This window comes from Scomber scombrus, chromosome 18 (assembly GCF_963691925.1).
Source record: "Scomber scombrus chromosome 18, fScoSco1.1, whole genome shotgun sequence".
NCBI lineage: Eukaryota > Metazoa > Chordata > Actinopteri > Scombriformes > Scombridae > Scomber > Scomber scombrus.
Genome location: NC_084987.1, coordinates 26880778 through 26901990, shown reverse-complemented (window position 1 = coordinate 26901990; position 21213 = coordinate 26880778). Strand labels below are relative to the sequence as shown.

Sequence of the window (21213 nt, the reverse complement as noted above, 5' to 3'; positions counted from 1 at the left end):
ATGAAGATTTGACTCATTTGGAACTTTTAAATATTTTTTTACACAGAAAGAGTCATAATGCACTTCCATTGTAAGAGCATTATGAAGAGATCTTCTAATGGTCAGTATGAACAGGAGGAATGATTACAGTAAGAAAAACAGGTTTTAGTGTTAATTTGGGCTCCTCACTGTTGATTTAAGACACATTTTTAAAAATGGTGAACCTGTCCTTTAAAGGTCACCTGGTGTCTTGCATGTTGTGGTTGATAGCTTCCTTTGTGGGGATAAAACATGTGGTATATAAATGAAAGACCACAACTCATAGAAGAACGAGCACAATCAACAAAGTATATGTAGATTACTTACAGATATACAGTATATTACTGTATGTATTGAATTTGAGTGGATTCTATATAAACAGGAGGAATGATTATAGCAAGAAAAAACGGTTAATTTGGGCTCCTGAGTGTTTTAAGACTTAACAGAAAAATTGAGGACCCCTCCTTTAATACAGCTGTTGAGAGAGATGGAACATTCTATCTTACCTATTTCTGATACAGATAAGTAGATGTGATGTCATTATCATGAGTTGTCTTGGAATCATCTCTGAAGTCATTGAGTGATCAGTGGTAAAACTATGGTATCCCTTCTCTCTTATTCAAATCATCTATGAGTGTACAAAGTGCATTTCAAAAGTTCATTCTCAGTGTTTGTGCACCCGGAGGCTTCAAGTTTTATCATCACGTGTGTAAATTGCATATTGGATCATGATTGGCTCCAAACTAGGTTGTAACGTCACAAACGATGTGGTTACTGTACTGAGATTTAAAGTGAGCACAGAGAAACTTTCTTCCTTCAGCAAATAAATGTTAAAACAAACTACATACAGTTCATCGTTCTGTACAGAGAAGCTCAAACATCACAGCGAATCACCAAGAAGCAAAACATTTTTTTTTTTTGAGTGAAAAGGGACGTTAACACCTGTAGAATTTCTCCATCTTGTTTGCGATGATTCATGATACTGATGATGTCATGTGAATCTAAGTCTAGTATTTGATAAACATCTGTAAAAAGCTCTGGTTGCTTGAAAAGTGCAAAAGCCCATAAAAAATGGAAACACACACACACACACACACACACACACAATAATCTGAACTTTGCTATATCTTTATCTCATTTATTAAATTTGGGCAAGTCACCAGATTTACATACTGTACAAATCATTCATAAAGAACTGTTCTTTCTCTAAATAAGTGCACTGACATACTGATGTGCATACGTGGCTATGACTGGCAGAGCAGAGCTACACACAGTAAAAATACAGCAGTATATACAGCCACAGTTATTCTATTTTCATACACACCATACATACTGCAGCGACAGAAGCTACAGAATCTCCACACACAATAAAACGAGATGCCATCTCTGTACTAATAGTATATACACTGGTAGTTGTATGAAGAAAAATACTATCAGAAGCTCAGCTAAAAATACAGTTTACATGTCATACTGTATATTCAAGTATTTAATATGAGATCAATTTGATTTGTTTGTTCACAGGTTGTCATTAATGTGACTTGTACAGAAACATTACATCATTATACTGATTCTTTGGAAATGCTGTATCACTTTCTAAGAAGAATAGGTTAGTTTATATAGTACATGTCACCTCAGATATGTTCCACCTAATACAACCTCCTTCAAACGATACAAAGAAAACTGGATTTCTCACATTTGTTTAACTGTGATCATTTACTAAAAGAGAGAATGTATTGGTATGACACTGAAGAGAAAAGCAACACACACTCAGACACACACTTGTATCTCTACTTCTTCCTGTCTATTTTGCTCATCATGGCCTTGACATCGACGGGGGCGGAGGCAGCGGCAGCCTTGGCATTTGCCTCCTCCTCCTGCTGCCAAAGGACGATGGGATGGATGCCTAGGCTTCGGTTTCTAGCGTTTTGCTCCAGCTGGTCCGGACTAGAGTGGAAACAGAAATATATCTGATTGATGGACAAGTCGAATTCCCTAGCAGCAGACAGTGTACAGTACATGTTTCAGTTGGTTTTATGAAGCAAACTACAGAGTGTCTGTGTAAGCATTCAGCTGTGAGGCACAGATGATATGATAATGGGGAAAAACAACAAGCACATGTAATTTTAAAGGGGTTAAAATATGAAAATAAACGTATGAATAACTTGCACACATTCTTTTTTTGTGGACCCAGCATCAAATTTCTGCTTTTAATCCATTTAGAGAGAATATATTAGAGGATTATGGCAAAAATGTCTAAGTGGTGTAACCATAAAAACTTTGTACCAAATAATTCAACTTGCTTAAAAACAGTAAATTCTCAATAAAACACCATATCAACTAGTTTGGCTTGATCTTACATTATAACTTTTATATTAAATAAAGGTAATGGAATACAATTGTTCTAAATATTACATTTAATCTGGGGAATCATGGAGATCAGGATCATTTACATGTTTTAAATGAAGTCATTATTAGTATAAGTCCACTTAAATACACTGTAGGTGATAAAATATGTAATATTTATCATTCTTTTGTGGTTACACCATTTGACATTTTCAGGAGCTTTCAGTCTTACTTTTGGTTTTAAAAAATGATGCAAATGTCATTTCAAATGATATAAAACTGATGCTGCTTTTAAATCGAGTTTTTAACATATTTTTGATTTGCTCAACTTGCCAACACTTATTGACTGACCCATTTATATTGGGGAACATATTGTACATCTGGGTCAACTTATATTCATGTGCAGTGACTTCAGGATAGACATCAGTTTAACCACCAACCTGAAGTTATGACCACCGGGGCTCTGCGCATTCTTCTGGATCTCTTTGTAAACCGGAGACTTGAGGTAACGGAAGAAAGTGTCCTGCACCAATGAAAGCACAGAGACTGCTGGTGAGCTCAGCTTCATTATAAACCTTCAATAATTAGTCTCATGGCCCCCCTCAGACACTTTTAAGAGTGTGTTTTGTGCCTATTAGTGTATATCTTACAGGTGAGTCACACTCTACACTGCTGCTGTTGATTAAAAGCTGCTGTATTTAGTTGGTTCTGTGGTTGATGTGTGTGTCTAAACTCTTTCCACACCTTCCTGCTCAGAAACATTCCTGCCTGTCAGAGTTCATACATCCTCACAGCAGTAAACCAGCTAAAGAGAGCAGAGAACTCACAGTAACACAGTGTGAAAAGGTGCTGTCTTCATCATAAGAAATACTGGAACTGCTTTGACTTTTGCTTGGGATTGACATTATAATAAAAGTGTTTAATCCAGAGATTTGACACTTGACATATTGATACTGACAACAAGCCCTAGCAAATGAATTATAGTGTTTATTTGCTTTGCTGAGTATCTACCAACAAGTATATAAGCAGTGTTCATCAGGGACTAAACATTTCCACATCACCTTTTTCATCAGCAAGAAGACGTGTGTCTGTGCAGCTTCCAGCACATAGCGGTGAGGATGATCCAGTCCTTTCACTGTCAGACCCATCGTCCTGCCATCAATGTTGATCCAGCGGGGAGCGCCAGGGGCCAGGAAGGTCCTTAACACAAAGAAGTAGTCTGCTTTGAAACAGAACTCAATATAACAAGCATAGATCCTGTCTACAGAATTGTTGTGTTTTCTTGGTCTGGTTATTTCAGACAAAAAGTCAGACAAAAACTTGTTCAACTTAGTCATATCAAGTGATATCTATAGAGTTCAAGTCTCACACACACACACACACACACACACAGTTCAACGGTCCAGTTTATTTGTCTTACTTGAAGATGGTCTCAGCTTTTGATGTCATGGAAGATGAAGAGCCCAACTTCAATTCCTCAGCTGCTTCCCAGAAAGCCAAGTTTTCCCCTGGAATACACACACAAAAACACACACACACACACACACACACACACACACACACACACACACACACACACACACACACACACACACAAAGCAGAGATGGAGAGACATACACACATACAATTAGATGCATACATTTATTGTCACACCAAGTCTGTGCCACCAGAATCAATCAAAGTATTTTATTACTGCCAGGAGCAACATAGTTTATTTCATTAACTCATGACACATGATCCAAACTACTGTGAAACCGCGTTAGAGCAAATGTGGCAACGTACCGCTGAACTCCTTCTTGAGGAAAACCTTGAAGTCGTCTCGTCCTCGCAGGTCTCTGAGCAGCTCGAACAGGCTGAAGGACCAGCGCTCCACTCTCATTTTAGTGGGAACGTCGACTCTGACACAAACACACACTCGCTGTTGTTACATGGATGTGGATTTTAAACTTGACTATGCAGACATATCATGTCTTAAAAACTCCCCCGTATCTTTTAGAGTAGATTTGAAGCTTCTTTTACTTGTTTTTAAAGCTCTAAATGGGTTTGGGACCATTCCTTTTACAATCCTTCATGGGATCTCAGATTAATGTACTGCTGGGTTTTTAAATACACACAATTACATCTGTAAGAAAATAGGAAGCGTAGCATTCTTTAATAAAGTCTAAGTCTAAATCTATAAGAGATGTGAGCTCTGTAAACATTTTTAAACAACAGCTGACAACACATTTGTTTTAATCTGGCTTTAAATTAGTGTCATTTTAACTTATTCTTACTAAATGTCTAATTTCATTATTTTATTGTTTATTTACTGTTGTTTTATTGTACTGTATTTTTCATTTTTCTCTGTAAAGCACTTTGAGCTACATCCCTTGTATAGAATGTGCTTTATAAATAAAGTTTATTATTATTATCCTCTACTTTTGGAAAAAATATAGACATGTATACGACAAATTAAAGGAAAAACCAACATGGGCCACCACATGCTGCCAGAACAGCTACAATGCATCTTGCCATTGATTCTCCAGTCTGTGAACTCAATACATTGAGCTAAGAGACATTAAACAATACCTTTTCAATAGTTAGATCATAGATCTATACTAGTGCTTCTCAAAGACTACAATTCCCATAAACCCACTCCATCCAGCCCTCACCTTCTCATGTTGAGCTTCCAGTATTCATCATTATCTGTTAGCCAGGGGTTGCTGGGTAGACAGGGAGCCAGGAACGGGTCGTGGTTTTTGTAGGTGGTGATGTACTTGACCAGTCTGCACAAACAGAACCATCATGAGAGCGAGAACTGTTCAGAGGACAAAGTCTCTGTGTTGATGACATGATTTACTTAGAATTCATCTCATCTGATTGTTATGAGGGAGTTTGGATGTAATTATAAAGAGATCACAAGAAAAACTTCAACATGAATTTGAAGTCCGGGTGAGATTCATATAGATAAGACAGCAGAGGAACTTACGCTCCAAGGGACACGCTGGACTTGACCCTTGACCTCATAATGGTTTGTTGAAAGAAAATGTTCTAGAATAAAAGAGGATTCAGTATATGCTTTAATAAAGACAGACATATACACACGTGATCATTTAAATATGACTGTTGAATACATACTATGACTTACCATGCGTCTGTGCTGGTCAAAAGTGATTTTCTAAAAGACAAGATGAACAATGTTTGTTTTCAGGAGAGCAGTTTGTGAGGTGCAAAGACTCACTGTAAGAACATCTACAATAACAGAAAGATACTACAGCTGGAACACAACACTCAATAACATCAGTGGTGGAAAGTAACTACATACATTCATTCTGTCATTCTGAGGTACTTGTGCTTTACTGGAGTATTTCCATTTGATTTGACCTTAAACTTCCATGCAGGAGTTTTGCTTGTAATGGAGTATGTTTCATTGTTATATTGGTACTTTTACTTAAAGGTATAATACACAGGATTTGTCGGTTTTAAAAACACAGCATTCAAAGTTTGCCCCTCTTCCCTGGAGAGGGGAGCAAGAGAGAGAGAGAGAGAGAGAGAGAGAGAGAGAGAGAGAGAGAGAGAGAGAGAGAGAGCAGCAGTGGTCGAGCAAGCTAGAGAGTGAATGAAGAGAGCTGGCAAAAAAAAAGGCTATGAATGAATCAGATAAATAAAATGTTATTTTCTGATTGTTTCACAGTGGTTTCGTTCTAAAACGCAAATATACACACCCACACCTCTGCACCACCCTGCAGGAAGGTATACACACCCACACCTCTGCACCACCCTGCAGGAAGGTATACACACCCACACCTCTGCACCACCCTGCAGGAAGGTATACACACCCACACCTCTGCACCACCCTGCAGGAAGGTATACACACCCACACCTCCGCACCACCCTGCAGGAAGGTGCAGCATTGCTGGATTTAGTGTGAATGCAGAGCTTCATCACGTCTGGCCTCTCTGAGTGTGTGCAGTTCAGTCGCACCCTCAGCCAAGCAGACACTCAGACCCGATGCTCTTCATACATCCATTATGAGACGCCAAACCGGACAAAGGCTGAGCGAAAAATTGCGGGAGGAAACAAAATGTGCGCTAGGATTGAAGGATGTTAAAATGTGCACGAGAGAGACTGAGTTATTATTGTGCATGAGAGAGGATGAGTGTGGTAAGGTTCACAAGAGAGACTTTGTTCCATGTGAGAGAAGTTGAAGGACTGTTAAGTTCCTGTGAAGGAACAGCTGAACCTTAGTTATTAAGTCTAATTCTATATCACATGATACAATGCAAGGATTTGCAGCACTGAAATTCAAATCTGTGAGCTTTATGCTGAAGAGTGTGCAAGCAAGTAATTATTATTAGTGGTAGTATTATCGTTATTATTGTTATTTTATTTATTTATTATTATTATTATTATTATTATTATTTATTTATTTATTTATTTATTTATTTATTTATTTATTTATTTATTTATTTATTTATTTATTTATTTATTTATTTATTATTATTTTATTTATTTATTATTATTTTATTTATTTATTATTGTTATTTTATTTATTTATTATTATTGTATTTATTATTATTATTATTTTATTTATTAATTAATTTATTATTATTATTTTATTTATTTATTATTATTATTTTATTTATTATTGTTATTTTATTTATTTATTATTATTATTTTATTTATTATTATTATTTTATTTATTTATTTATTATTATTATTTTTCATGCTTTATTTGTGAATCCAACACAAAAAACATAAATAATAGCTTCCTTTTGATACTCCCAATTTCACTCTGCTTTTGTCCAGCTCAGTATTTCTGTTATTGGCTGGGGGCTAAACATCCACTGCCCAAATATTGATGCCCAGAAGTGTTCCAAGTGTTCTAGTGTGCAAATAAATACACTACCACACACTTCTAGTGGGTTGTACGTGATGATTGAGATGAATTACTTTTCTATGAGTCTATATATTGTTTTTTTTTAGGAAAGTCCTGCATAGTATACCTTTAAATAAAGGATCCTAATACTTCTTCCACCACTGCTAACAACACACAACTTACTAAACAGCCCCCCAAGCATAGAGGATACTTCTTCTCACTGCTTGAAAATAAAGCAGGGTCTAGCTGATTTTACAACTGGAGGGACTGAATAGTAGTTTACACACACGAGTGTAGAAACAATACAGTATACTATATATTACACTCCCATCTTCATCAGTACAAGGAGATCTGTTTGAAAAGAAAATAGATGACAGGGGGAAAAAATGTGATTAATTAAATATATTCTCTTTCTGATTATCTCCATCTTGAAAAAAATGAGAAAAACATCAACATTTGTTCTTCAGTATCAAAGTATCTGAATATGATGTGTGATATGTGATCTGATTCAATTACGATAGGAGAGGAGAGGAGAGGAGAGGAGAGGAGAGGAGAGGAGAGGTGAGGTGAGGAGAGGAGAGGAGAGGAGAGGAGAGGAGAGGAGAGGAGAGGAGAGGAGAGGAGAGGAGAGGAGAGGAGAGGAGATGAGAGGAGAGGAGAGGTGAGGAGAGGAGAGGAGAGGAGAGGAGAGGAGAGGAGAGGAGAGGAGAGGAGAGGAGAGGAGAGGAGAGGTGAGGTGAGGAGAGGAGAGGAGAGGAGAGGTGAGGTGAGGTGAGGTGAGGTGAGGAGAGGAGAGGAGAGGAGAGGAGAGGAGAGGAGAGGAGAGGAGAGGAGAGGAGAGGAGAGGAGAGGAGAGGAGAGGTGAGGTGAGGAGAGGAGAGGAGAGGTGAGGAGAGGTGAGGAGAGGAGAGGAGAGGAGAGGAGAGGAGAGGGGAGGAGAGGTGAGGTGAGGAGAGGAGAGGAGAGGAAAGGAGAGGAGAGGAGAGGAGAGGAGAGGTGAGGAGATGAGAGGATAGGTGAGGAGAGGAGAGGAGAGGAGAGGAGAGGAGAGGAGAGGAGAGGAGAGGAGAGGAGAGGAGAGGAGAGGAGAGGAGATGAGAGGAGAGGTGAGGAGCGGAGAGGTGAGGAGAGGAGAGGAGAGGAGAGGAAATAGTTCTTAGCCTCTAAGTGGATATGTTTGTAGAGATCAGCCCTGCAGAACTACTCTCCCTGTTAAGCTGCAGTACATTGTAAGTTTCTTAAAAGACCAGCTGACCTCAATCTCTCCCCCACGTGTGTGTGTGTGTGTGTGTGTGTGTGTGTGTGTACAGACCTGTTACCTCCTCTGTGTTGGGATCAAGAAGACGTTCTGGACCACAGTCCATAGCGCTGTGAGTACGACGCTGGACACACGGGAGAAGTGGATGATATAAATATATAGTACGTTTTATAATAACCTGATGTGACTGTAGAGACACTCATCATTCATTTATTACAACATACTGACCGGTGGCCTGTTCACTATCCAGTAAGCTCTCTCCTGGCAGTCAAACACCACACGATCTGGCTTCTTCCTGTCTTTAACAGCCCTGACACACACACAGACACACACACACACACACACACACACACACACACACACACACACACACACACACACACACACACACACACACACACACACACACACACACACACACACACACACGCAGAGAGAGAAAACACACACATGCACATACACAAGTCATTAACAAAACCTAACTTTTCAAAATGCCTATTAAAATGATTTAATGATTTAAATAATTAATGCTGCCAGTATTAGACTACATTATCTTGGCAAAGCTCTATAATATACTAGTACCTTTGATATTGGTACCAATTGTATAATCACTAGGATGGAAAAAAATACAGACCTATTGAGATTTGATTTGGTCTGGGGTTTGGGCATAGTGGTCTGAAGCTGGGAAGTCTTTCACACATGCTCTATAATGAATCACTATTATCAATGAATGAATCAGTAACACTTTATAGCAGTAGCACTAAGACCACAGAAACAATAGTAATGTAATAACTCTACTTTAGCTGTTCATCTTATAAACAGTGCTTGTATAGGTGCTTTAGCCTAAACTGAACAAATCAATTAGAAACAGCAAAGTGTTAGTGTGTCATTTCCACCTTTAATCACTTATTCAGCAATGAGACTACTGTACATACATCTGTGGAATAATAATATCAAACTCTGGTATATTATCATTCAACACCAATATTACTCTATTATTATATTTCTTAGATTATTATTATTTTTTTTATTTTTTTTAGTACTATAGTTTTTTTTAATTACTTCTGTACTTATTATTTATTGTTCTTTATTCTTTTTTTTTTTTTTTTTTTTTTTTTTAAGATTTTTTTTCAGGCATAGACACCTTTATTTGATAGTTGCCAGACAGGAAACATGGGAGAGAGAGGGGGGTGTGACATGCAGTAAAGGTCCACCGGCTGGGATTCGAACCGGGGTCCACTGCGTACGTGGCATGCGCTCTAACCACTCAACCACCTGCGCGCCCTCTTTATTCATTTTATTGATGCTTTTCTATTTTTACCGTCCAGTTTTCTGCTGCAATAATGCAAATTTCCCCATGGTGGGACTAATAAAGGAATATCTGATCTTATCTTATATTACATGTTCAGTGTGTAGCTCTCTGTCACTCTGACTAAAACCCAATATGGGCTGATCATGTATATCAGTTTCGTGTTGTCGTGGTGATATCAGTGGGTGAAGTCTAAGCCTGCTGTTAACCTCATGGCTCTACCATGGAATTGTATTATTCCACTTCGTTGAATGTCACCCCTCCTCTGTCTTTTCCTACATTTCCTGTCTATATTCACTTTGAACTAACAAAAAAAAAGTTCAAGTTCATTACAATGCTGCAAAAGTTTTCACCTACTTGTACTGCTCAGTAGCCTGCATCACGATGAAGTCCCACTTGTGGTTCAGCCAATCATGGAGCTGGTTGTAATGTACCTGTTTAATACATAAATAGAGTGAGAGTATGAAGCACAACACAGACATTAGCCATTACATACTGTTCATATTCTGACTCATTAGTCATATTCAAAAATTCCCCCATTAGTTATGGGGAAAAACACATTAAAGGGGCACTCCAACACTTTTACACATCAAAATCAGAGATGTGAAGAAGCTTAGTCCAGTCTAAAAAAAAAACGACCCTGCTGATTTCATAGTGATGTCATCCTGGTTATCTCAGCTTGGAGATTGCACATTTTACAGAAGGCCAAACTGGAGATGTGGAGTTAGAATGACACATGCAGGCTCATCAGAGTCTACTGAGTTGCATTATGGGAAGTGTAGGAGCCAGTGTTTTTGGTGCTTGTACAAAAATGAAAAATAATAATAGTAATTTGTGCAGTTCAATCAAGATGAATAAAGTCATATGTTTTTATAAGTAAGTAAAACTTTATAACATAAATTACTGCATGAACATTATTTGTACTGATTCCACAAATCTCAAACAAGTCAATGTGTTCCTGTACTATAATTCCACCATCTATATACATTTGACATTTATCGCCACTCCTTCCATCAGACTTGGAATGAAACTGCTTTGCACCAATATAAAACCTTTTCTTTTCATAGTGTTTTTATAGCAGACAGTAATGTTGCCCAAGTTTCCTCCAACTTCACTACTGATGTTTTAGAACTATTAACAGATCAGCAGCAGGTAGAGAGGAATATTTGAGGATAAGGGGAGTATTATCGGCTGCTATAACAAATTCATTGACTTCATTTTATCAGATAAAGTCATGTGTCGATCACTTTTGGGGATTACCGCAACAGTTTATGAATCTTTTTCTACATACAGCTGTGTTGTTTGATCTCATTGGCATATTTAGAATCTGTTTTCGGCCAAATGCTCACTGCTACATTGTGTATGCTCTGTCAACTTTTTTTTTACTCTTTTCACTTCTATACGTACCTGTTCGTAGGGTTCCAGCATGCCTTTCTTGCGGATGTTCCTCTTTGCCAGATAAATGGCTACAACAGTAAAACAAAACCCTTAGTAATCATATAATCACACAATCACTTCACATATGCTACAAAATATATTTGCAAATCTTGATGTGGAAAAAAACTAGCCTACAGTAGCCCAACACCAAAAACTACACCTTCCTTCAACTCTAAAGCTGTCTGATTTACATGTTGTATCAGGAATTGTTTAAAGTTATAACCCAGTAAAAACCTGCAGGACTTTTGAGACGCTGAATGCAGTGACCTAAATAGTTCCACGTGATCTATTTACAAGGAACAGCATTCAAATGATGCTGATTTAAATGTTCTACTTCCAGCCTTTGTGCTACACTAGGTTAAACACATGTATGGATGTATTGTATGTTTGACAGCAACATTCTAATCTGACTCTGGATAAGACAGCAAACAAGAGGACTTCCCAAAATGTCAAACTGTTCTTTAATATGTAGCTTCTTATGCTTCCTGTCCAGATTAATCCATTTTTATGTTTTGTTTTTTTAATAACAGCAACAAAGGCAGTTGGGAGGGTCAGTGACTAAAGCCCAGCCATCACATTGATCACCACCCATAACATTTCCCACATATTTAACTAGTTTAAGAGTAGACAGAAGGGTTTTTTTTTGCATGTGTCGACATCTTTTAGTGTCGCTCATTTCCTTCAGAAAGGGACATTTGTCACATGACTCTATATTCCTCTTACAAGACTGTATGACATATGACCTACAGTACTGTACTCACCATAGTCACAGTCCTCTGCAAACCATTTCTGTGTAGGCCAGAAGTATGGAGTCTATAGAGGTGGAGATAGAGGAAACGGTATTAGTGATGACGAGGTTTTATCCACTCTATTCACAATCAATGAAAACAGATGAACATTTGATTAAATGTGCACAGTGAGTTTGTTGCACAGGGTCTTCTTACGGATCTAATATTATGTATATCACATCAAACCTTTCCCTGTTTGTTTTCACACCATCTCATACATCTACGTGGTTCAATAAATCAGATATAAACATTAGATGAGTTTTGTATGATTATTGTTGCAAACACAAGCTGATAATTCACATCACATAATTCATTATAATATAATGAATCACATCATTGAATGAAGTTGTATTTTAGTCCATAAATGAGCTTCTAAACCAGTGGTCACCAACCCTGCTGCTGGAGAGCTACTGCCCTGCATGTTTTAGGTATCTCTCCACTCTAACACATCTCATTCTAATAATGAACTCGTTATCAAGCCCTTTGATAAGCTTCAGCTGCATGATAACGAGTTCATTATTAGAATGAGTTGTGTTAGAGTGGGGGGATACCTAAAACATGCAGGGCAGTAGCTCTCCAGCAGCAGGGTTCTACACCAATGAAGCAAAGATCCATTACATTTCCTGCAATCAGAACACTTTAACACATTCCGTCTATGATCATGGAGTAAACTCATCTCTGAATTCTGTTACTCTGTGATGTCAAAGACACGACACTGATTCCACGTAGGTAGCAAAGAAGAAACAAGTGTTACCTGGAAGCGATAGAGGGTGTCGTCATTGCACATGACCAGCTTCCTGTGGTTTTGCAGGGGGTAGACGTAGCCATACGCCACTAACATGGTGCCAAATACCTCACCCTCTGTAACACACCAGCACGACAAAACATGTGGATATGTCTTTACATGTTTAGAATTGTCACCAGTCCTTAGATTTTTATAGTTTATAGTTATAGTTTTTACCCTCTGTAGTGGTCTTCATCTTGTTGACAATCCATGCGATGATGTCCTTACCTGTGTGGAAACACATGTAAGGGCTGAAATGTACACTGTTCACAGTCACAGAAATACATTCTAAAAAAGATGATTTTTTACCTATTTAATGAAACAAAAATACTTTCCAATCTTGTTCATTATTGAACCTTCTCAGGCTTAATGGACAGGTGTTCATATGAACAGTAAAGAGGTTTTCCTCTCTGTAATCATTCCTCCTGTTCATACTGACTATTAAAAGATCTCCTTCAAATGTGCTTTCAATGGAAGTGATGGAGGACTAAATCCACAGTGTGTCCACACAGTCATTTCAAAGTAGATGATCAGCTTATATGAGTCTTCATCAGTGTGAGTTAGTCATATCAAGTGATATCTGACACATTTACAGTCTTTTTAGTATCAAATTCCCTCTTAGTGTTTCCCTGTTGAGCTGTGGTGGAAGTATAGTAACAAAAAGACTTTGCTACTAAAAACACTATAACGTTGAAACATAGAAGATGAAGATTTGACTCATTTGGACGCTGAAGCTTCATATTAGCTTCACATCAACTTTTAAATACATGTTTACAGGAGGAATCATTACAGCAAGAAAAACAGGTTTCAATGTTCTGACTGTTGTACTACTGCTGCATAAAGTTGCGAGAATTGATGATGATCGATGCAGCAGAGGCCCAGATATTCTGACTTTTAGTTGTTTCTATGGGTCAAGCTCCAAACATGTTGGCTCCTATATTTCCATAATGCATCTATAGCATCATCCACTGAATCCTCCAAGTCTGCTTTATGTCTTTCAACACCCACAACAATACAGACTGGCTGTTATAAATTTGTAGTCTCCAAGCTGAGATAACTAAATGACATCATCATGAGTTATTTTGTCAGATATTTTGGCAATATTGCTTCAGCACAGTCTTGTGTTTCCTCTGAGATACTGTTCCCATTTGTTCCATCTCAGCTTTCATTTAATAGCGATCCCTGTGACATCACATCCACGGGGATTATGGAGGGATCAATAACAGCCGAGCAGTAGCCAGAAGACAGACGTGACAGCTGAATGACTAAAGGTAACAATCATGCTCTGTGATGCACACAGCTTGACTTCTGCTGTAGCTTATCATCTTGTAAATGGTTACTCACAGCAGCAGGTGTTTATAATCAGGCCGCCTTAGTTGACACGGTGGGTTGGGCACATGTGGCCATGCTGACCTTTACCTCGCTGGTCTTAGACCGGATTAAAAAGCCACTTTGGCTCCTAAAGTAGCGACCAGAACTCATCCAATTGAGGAATGCTTTATTTAGCCTTTGTTAGCTGCTTAGACTGCCAAGACAGCCTGTCACTGTCTACACTGTACTTTAAATAATGCAATGATCAAATGTGGCGCTGCTCCAGTCCTGAAATAACAATCAATACAATTACACAAAATTGGGATATTCATTCTCCTTATTCTACCTTAAAGTACTGCAGTGATGTAGTATTTTGTTTTAGCTGGAGACAAAAGCAAGATTGGGAGCAGCTTGGGCATGAAAACAAATAAATGCCATAATCAGAATGTGTGGAAATGAAAGTATAGGTGATGTACTTATAAATATATGAAATAAGAGGAGAAAGAACATTTTCTTGGATGTAACGCTGATGAAAACACAATTTGTGTGTAACTTCCCTAACTGAAAGCTGCATTACTTCAGTTCAAGCTGAAAATAAAGCAACACATAGACTATGATCACATAGAAATGTTGATCAGTTCAGCTTTACAGATTTTGCTATAACACCCAATTCTCAAAATATTCTCTGCTTCTAGGTTTTTTTTAATGATACACAGTTTGGCTTGGAGAAAATTTGGGGAGCTTAACTTTCAATTAGACTCAATCAAATGAGACTTTAAAAGAACTAAAGGTGAGGCTGCACTGAATACCCCTTCCCTCACTTTCCTCCTTTCAGTAGAACCTACGATGACCATGAAAAACACAAAAGGTCCTCTCTAAAGTCAGTGTTTGGTTTGTCTGTTCTGGGCTACTGTACAAACATGGCAGTGCAGATATAAAGGCTCGTTCTAATATAACGAAAACCCTTCTTATTTTCAGGTGGCTTTACACTAATTAATATCATATTCCATTTCTTCTATTCCACTACATGCCACTAAATTCTGCACACTGCACCTTTAAAACCAGTTTAAAAACTAAAATCATAAATAAAGTTAGAAAAATGTGTCACCAGATAGCATGCAGATTACATCACCCTCTTCTGGTTTCACCTAAGAAAGCTGTCAAATATGTTTTATACTTCCTTTAAAAATTAAATAGTTTTAGATCTTGAAGGAATAATTTTGAGAAATGGCCTCATTTGCTTTCATGCCAAGAGTAAGATTGGAAGATCGGTGCACTCTCTGTTTGACTGTTCAATATGAGGCTTGTCAGCCAGTCACACTTTGGTATAAATTAAACAAATGAGATATAGTGTATTAATAAGCGAGCTTTAGACGTGCTGGTAAGTTGATTTTGTTACCTTTAGCTTCCTCTTTAATGTGTGTGTGTGTGTGTGTGTGTGTGTGTGTGTGTGTGTCTCACCAGCAATGACATGAGGGATGGTGGTGACGTTGAGTTTCTGTTCTGAGCCTTTAACGCCGCTGCTCGGGTCTTGCATCTCCACCACAATGGCCTCCACCTAGAATGAAACAGCAACATTCACATGAACAAGAGAACACTGAGGATATTCAGACGCACTGTAATATCAAGCTTCAAGATATACAGTGACTAAATTTATATTTTAAACCTCCTACTTTGGTAATGAAAGAGTGCACAGTTGAGTTTTACAGCATCAGCAGAAAGCAGGGAGTATGATTTGGGGAATTCAACCAGAGAGTGCATATTCTAATTTAAAGATGATCTTGCCTGTTGCATCTATAAGGAAAAAGGTAAAATATGAAAGTATGTAGCCTATGTTCAATGCGTGATTTAATTATTAAGATGTCCATTATCCATCTGCCATGTCTAAGTCATTTTATGAATCTATGGCAGCATGCAACCCAGGCAACAATCAGTTAACCTGCTGTCCTGTGTCAGTTAGGGAAAAAGTGGCAGTTAAATGAAAAAGAATTCAACAGAAGCTGCTTGTGACAGACAGGAAGTGAATCCAGGACGTTGGTGTTGAGAGCAAACATTTATACTCCCATTCACCACCTCATCTGCCACACCTGTAAATTACAGTGCTGTAACACCACACTGCTTCCTGTACTGGCTCTAAATATTACCAGTCAATGTAATTCTTAATGTAGAATAAGTGCATAAGAGTGAAGTGGTTGCACCCATCAGCTTTCATAGTCTAGTCATTCTAGCATCTGATTAGGGTTATACGTACTGATTGAGGTACTGAAATATTTATATTCTATGCTACTTTATACATCAAATATCGCACTTTTTTAACTCCACTACATTTATCTGACAGCTGTAGTTACTTTGCCAATTAAAATGTTACACATAAAACTTCAAAATCATCACTTTCATAGGTTTACAACAATGCAGGAGTCTCTCTGCCTTCATCACAAGTGTATTTACTTTGATGATGAAATATATTTTGCTGAAAATACTTCCGTGCTTTTACTGAAGTAAAATTGTTCTGCCCCATGTCAATTTATCAGTGTTACTCATCACAGCTTCCTCTCAGGATGTCACAGATTCAATAATAGAACTTGTGTCTGTCCTTGATTTGGTTGGTCTTAGATCTTCCGCTAATACATGTGGTAGATGTATTAGATGTCGTAGATGTTCCTGATGTATTGGTCATAAAGGAAGGATTCACAATTTTTCAATTCAGTCTTAAAGCAACACTCAGGAGTCCAAATGAACTGTAATCATTCCTTAGCGACTGTAGCTAGGCATGACAGGCCTGTCAAGCTTTGGATTTCTCTACATGTTGAAACAGTGTGTATGGGGTTGTAATAGTATGATGTTTTATCATTTTCATCACCTTTACATCAAAAACAGAGAAGCAAGTTTAATAAATGGATTAAAACAATGTCTTTATCTTTTTCTTACATTAGCTGAAAATGTTAGCATAACTGGCTAACTATCAAGAATAATCTAGCCGTACTCCCACGTTGAAACGGTTAAGATGACCATGTTTTTATGTTGGGTTACAAGTTATAAATGAGAGTTTTGAGTTAGGTTAGCCGCTTTGTTCTGCTCTTTATTTGGTTCGAGGAGGTAATACACTCCACTAGACAAACTTGTGACACATAAATCTAACTACTGTTGTCTATGTTAGCTATAGTATACTTTCAAACAATTTAAGGGTTATGTTAGAATGAATGAACATTTAACATTATTAGGGCCCAAGCACTACAGTGCGAAGGCCCTATTGTATCTGTAGAAATTATTATTAGGGCCCGAGCACTGACCAGTGCGATGTATCATGTAAAGACGCACAAAAAAGTATCTTGGACCCATACCCTCACTTCAACAGGAAGTCGGCCATTTTGAATTGTATTTGCGATTTTGGCATTTTCCACACATCGTATTTGAACGAACTCCTCCTAGAGATTTAATCTGACCGACTTCTGATTCACTCAGAAACATCTTGAGACATTGGAGATGAAAAGTTATCAAAAACTTTCTGATTAGGGATTTTGTTGCTTTGTGGCGATGTGAGGAATTTTGCCTTTTCGCCATTTAACAGGAACTGCTGGCCAAATGGGGGTACTGCACCCCGTAGAACATTAAGGAAATCGAGCCCCTCCCTCCATATTGACGTAGACAAACGAAATGTGGCACACATATGTATCGTGTAAAGACGCACTGAAAAGTCTCTTGGACCCATACCCTCACTCCAACAGGAAGTCGGCCATTTTGAATCGAATTTGTTATTTTGGCGCTGTTTGTTTCCATTTGAATTGGAAGATGCGTCACGGCAAGTCTCGCTCATTAGTGGCGTGTGAGACATGTAGCTTTTGCCTCAGTCTTTCAGAATAAGTCAGCAGAAATTGTTGCTGATTGTGTCAGTTTGTCCTGTCCTTTTCCTCAAAGTGTCAGTGAGTTTAAAGTGAACATGTTCATGTGAGGAGCATACCAGGTGACGTCAGGGTTATGCTTCTAAACTGTACACTACATTAAGACTGTAATGACCCTTGAGAGGAGAGCAGCAAAGCTAATTGGCTTTAGTTTGGAATTAGGGATTATTTTTAACAAGCTTTTTCTTTCATGCTGGTAAATAAAACACACTTTACTTTATAAAATCTTTCATGTAACTGGAAAATTATAAAAAAAATAAATAGATTTCTGTGAATACTCAGTAGGGAAAACGTGAAATGTTAATCTTTATTTATTTATTTTTTTCACTGCTCTCATCCTCCATACTTTTGCATGTGGAAAAAAAGCAAAGGCCAGTATAATGCAGAAATGGAAAGTCGCTTTAACTTTAGTCATTAAAATATCTGTAATGTTTAAAATATGTCCACATTTCTGGTTAAATTTAGAATTATTGAAATAATACCAGCAGTTTATATGGTTGGGATTAAAGTACAAAGTTAGAACACTAAATAATGAATATTCCTGATAAATAATAATAATGATAATGATCACTCACCTTTTTGACGCAATGTATACGGGGCCGGAAGTGTTGCCCCCGGTTTGGACGAGCTGTTCTTATTGTCATATTTGCAGATGAATGAAAACCAAATCAGATGTTTCAAAAAAAAAAAAAAAAATTCCTGGTGTGAAGTATTCCAGTTATTATTTGTACAGTTGTTGATAGAGGAGTGTATGCACACGGTAGATGTGGACACACTCCTCCTGTGAGGACACTGTAAGACAGGATGGGAAGGATGAATTTATCCACCAATCTGCTGTGAGAAGCCTGTCCTCTCATCCCCCAGCAATTACAGAGAAAAGCCGGTCTGGGCGGTTCCTAAATCAACTTCTGTGAAGAGACAGACACTCATGACCAACCAAGTGTTAGACCTGGACCAACTACCTGTTTGGTAGCTGTGCATAGAAGTTTAAGTGTGACACAATCACTGCAGATGTAATAATCATCATCATCATCATCATAATTATAAAAATATTTATTTGTGGTGATCAGTGGTGGTGTTAAAAAAATATTTATTTGCATTTATTAGCCCTTAACATCGTGAAATGTAAAAAGATGGTTAGGTTAGAAATGATGATTTACCATTAATTGTGCCATTTAAAGGAATAGTTTGACATTTTTGTAAAAAGCATTTATGAGCTTTCTTGCTGAGAGTTAGATGAGAATATCATCTTCATGTATATATATGGAAAGCAAATATGTGTATTATCCAAAATGTTTAACTATTCCTTAAATTTTGAAAAATTTGAGACAAACACGTTAAAATAAACTATGATTATAAAATAGACTATAGTGGCAAAATCTGTTTTAGTAAAAAAATATTATATTCAAAAGTCATACTTCTTTCTTTCTAACTCATAATAATTATGACAAAGTATCATAACAGTTTAATTATAGCTTATGTCATTATTTTTGAGATACCAAGTCATAATTCTAACCTGCTCTAAACAGATTACAAATAGCACTGCAGATAAGTGCACACAAACACCAAAATCAATCAATTTGTGAAGATGGTTTAACTGATTTTTAATTGATTTAATATATTGCATAAGTTATGAACTCCATAACCAAACAGCAAACTCGGGACCAGTTAACACACTGCACACAACAGGGCAATATGTACAGGGTTAATAGGGATCATGCTCTGTGCCCTCCTGACAAGTTAATCTGGCCCGGAAGTCATAATTAAATACAGAATCAATAGTTAACATTTATTTTACCCATATCGTTTCATCTATTTATCTCTTTACACTCACACAGTAGATTGTAGAATCAGTACTTAGTACTTACTCATACAGTAAGTAATGTGACAGATGATGCTACAGGAATCTGTACGACCCGCCCAAACAGTGAAGCACGGGCTCGCTCACGTTATACCGTGCGCGTGCCTCGCGTACCTCACACTTGTGCTGCGTTCAGGTACATTACAAACTGTCATATGTTGGAGTTCAAAAGCAAGGCTTTGTAATAACACATGTGACAGATAGAGAGAGGCTTGTTTGAACCAATCAACTGAAGCTTTCTGAGGACTTCTGGTCTGTTAAACACACAGATGTTCATGTTTTACAGCCTAGAAATTATATTACTTATGAAATAAGGGGCACACTGAATCTTTTCATTTTTATTATACTGCATGTGAAATGACTCTCACTTTACTATAATCTGTGTTTAGTCAAGTGGCATCCTGAGATAAAAACGTAATTATGACAAGCTGTATATTCTGAAAACCAATCAGAAGAGAGTGGCATTGAATAAAGTAGCCTACAAAAAATCCCATTCTTGGTAGAGATCCAGAGAGAAGCTTGTTACATAGATGTAAAACTATTGAGAGATGCTTTTTGGTACTTTAGCCACAAAAATATCTTCTTATAGACATTGAGACTTAAAATATGGGACCTTTAAAGAGGGATTTACAGCCTGGATTTCAACAGTTAAACTGCACTGATGAACATTGAGATGACTGCTATATGTATATAAAACAGCCTAACTTCATTTTTTTAACCATTTATTATTTTTTCTTAGCACACGTTTCAGTCTTCACTTCTTTGCATTGTCTTTTTATCCTGTTTGCAGTTCACATGTTTCATTTGTATATAGTCATTCCTTGTGTATATTTCTGAGGATTGTTACGTTTGTATTCTGTGAAATAAAAAGAACATCATCTGACATCTGAGGACTGACTCCACCAGTCACCAATCTAAAGAATCAGTCCAGTTTGGAGACGTACGTCCAACTGTACCTGCAACGACACTTAATTCCTGAGTCAGTGGGCTTCTACATACCACCTATATAACTTGTACACAAAATAAAAACATGAACATATTGGAATTATAAAACTGATTAAACATATATTATTAGACATGTTACTGTCTTCTAAGTTGTATAAAAAAAATGTCTGAAAGAGAACTTCAGTTTTAGAAACAAGATTCAAGGAATGTTGAAGTAAGCACATTGAGAGCCACTAAACCTAAAGTCACATTCCTTGCGTGGGTTAACATACTCAGCTTATAAAGCGGGTTGTGATTGTGAAAGGGGCATTTGGACATTCCTACGACACGTGAAGGCGGCCTGGCAGCGGGCTGTGAGCTCAGCCCTCCTCACTGTCTGTATCGATGAAGTTGTTTCAAAG

At 37.6% G+C, this 21213-nt stretch overlaps 1 protein-coding gene across 1 annotated transcript; it reads right to left on the bottom strand.

Moving 5' to 3' along the window:
* Positions 1-1805: 1805 nt before the first annotated feature.
* On the bottom strand, positions 1806-18650 carry rgs9a (regulator of G protein signaling 9a). The gene is made up of 17 exons (XM_062437986.1): positions 18582-18650; positions 15569-15665; positions 12974-13024; positions 12767-12873; positions 11986-12037; positions 11195-11253; positions 10145-10221; positions 8707-8788; positions 8540-8602; positions 5490-5519; positions 5331-5392; positions 5014-5127; positions 4145-4260; positions 3782-3869; positions 3423-3561; positions 2802-2884; positions 1806-1962 (listed from the first exon to the last, which is right to left on the bottom strand). The coding sequence occupies exons 1-17, from the start codon at positions 18648-18650 to the stop codon at positions 1806-1808; spliced, it is 1446 nt and encodes a 481-aa protein (XP_062293970.1).
* Between the last annotated feature and the right edge of the window lie 2563 nt (positions 18651-21213).

What these genes read in the sequence shown, in the direction of transcription:
- rgs9a (XM_062437986.1), bottom strand. Translation starts at nt 18,650, where the DNA reads ATGACAATAAGAACAGCTCGTCCAAACCGGGGGCAACACTTCCGGCCC. An exon ending in TTGATCCCAACACAGAGGAG is followed by an intron (nt 5,520 to 8,539) that starts GTAACAGGTCTG and finishes CTTGTCTTTTAG; the next exon opens with AAAATCACTTTTGACCAGCA. An exon ending in TCTTCTTGCTGATGAAAAAG is followed by an intron (nt 2,885 to 3,422) that starts GTGATGTGGAAA and finishes TCATTGGTGCAG; the next exon opens with GACACTTTCTTCCGTTACCT.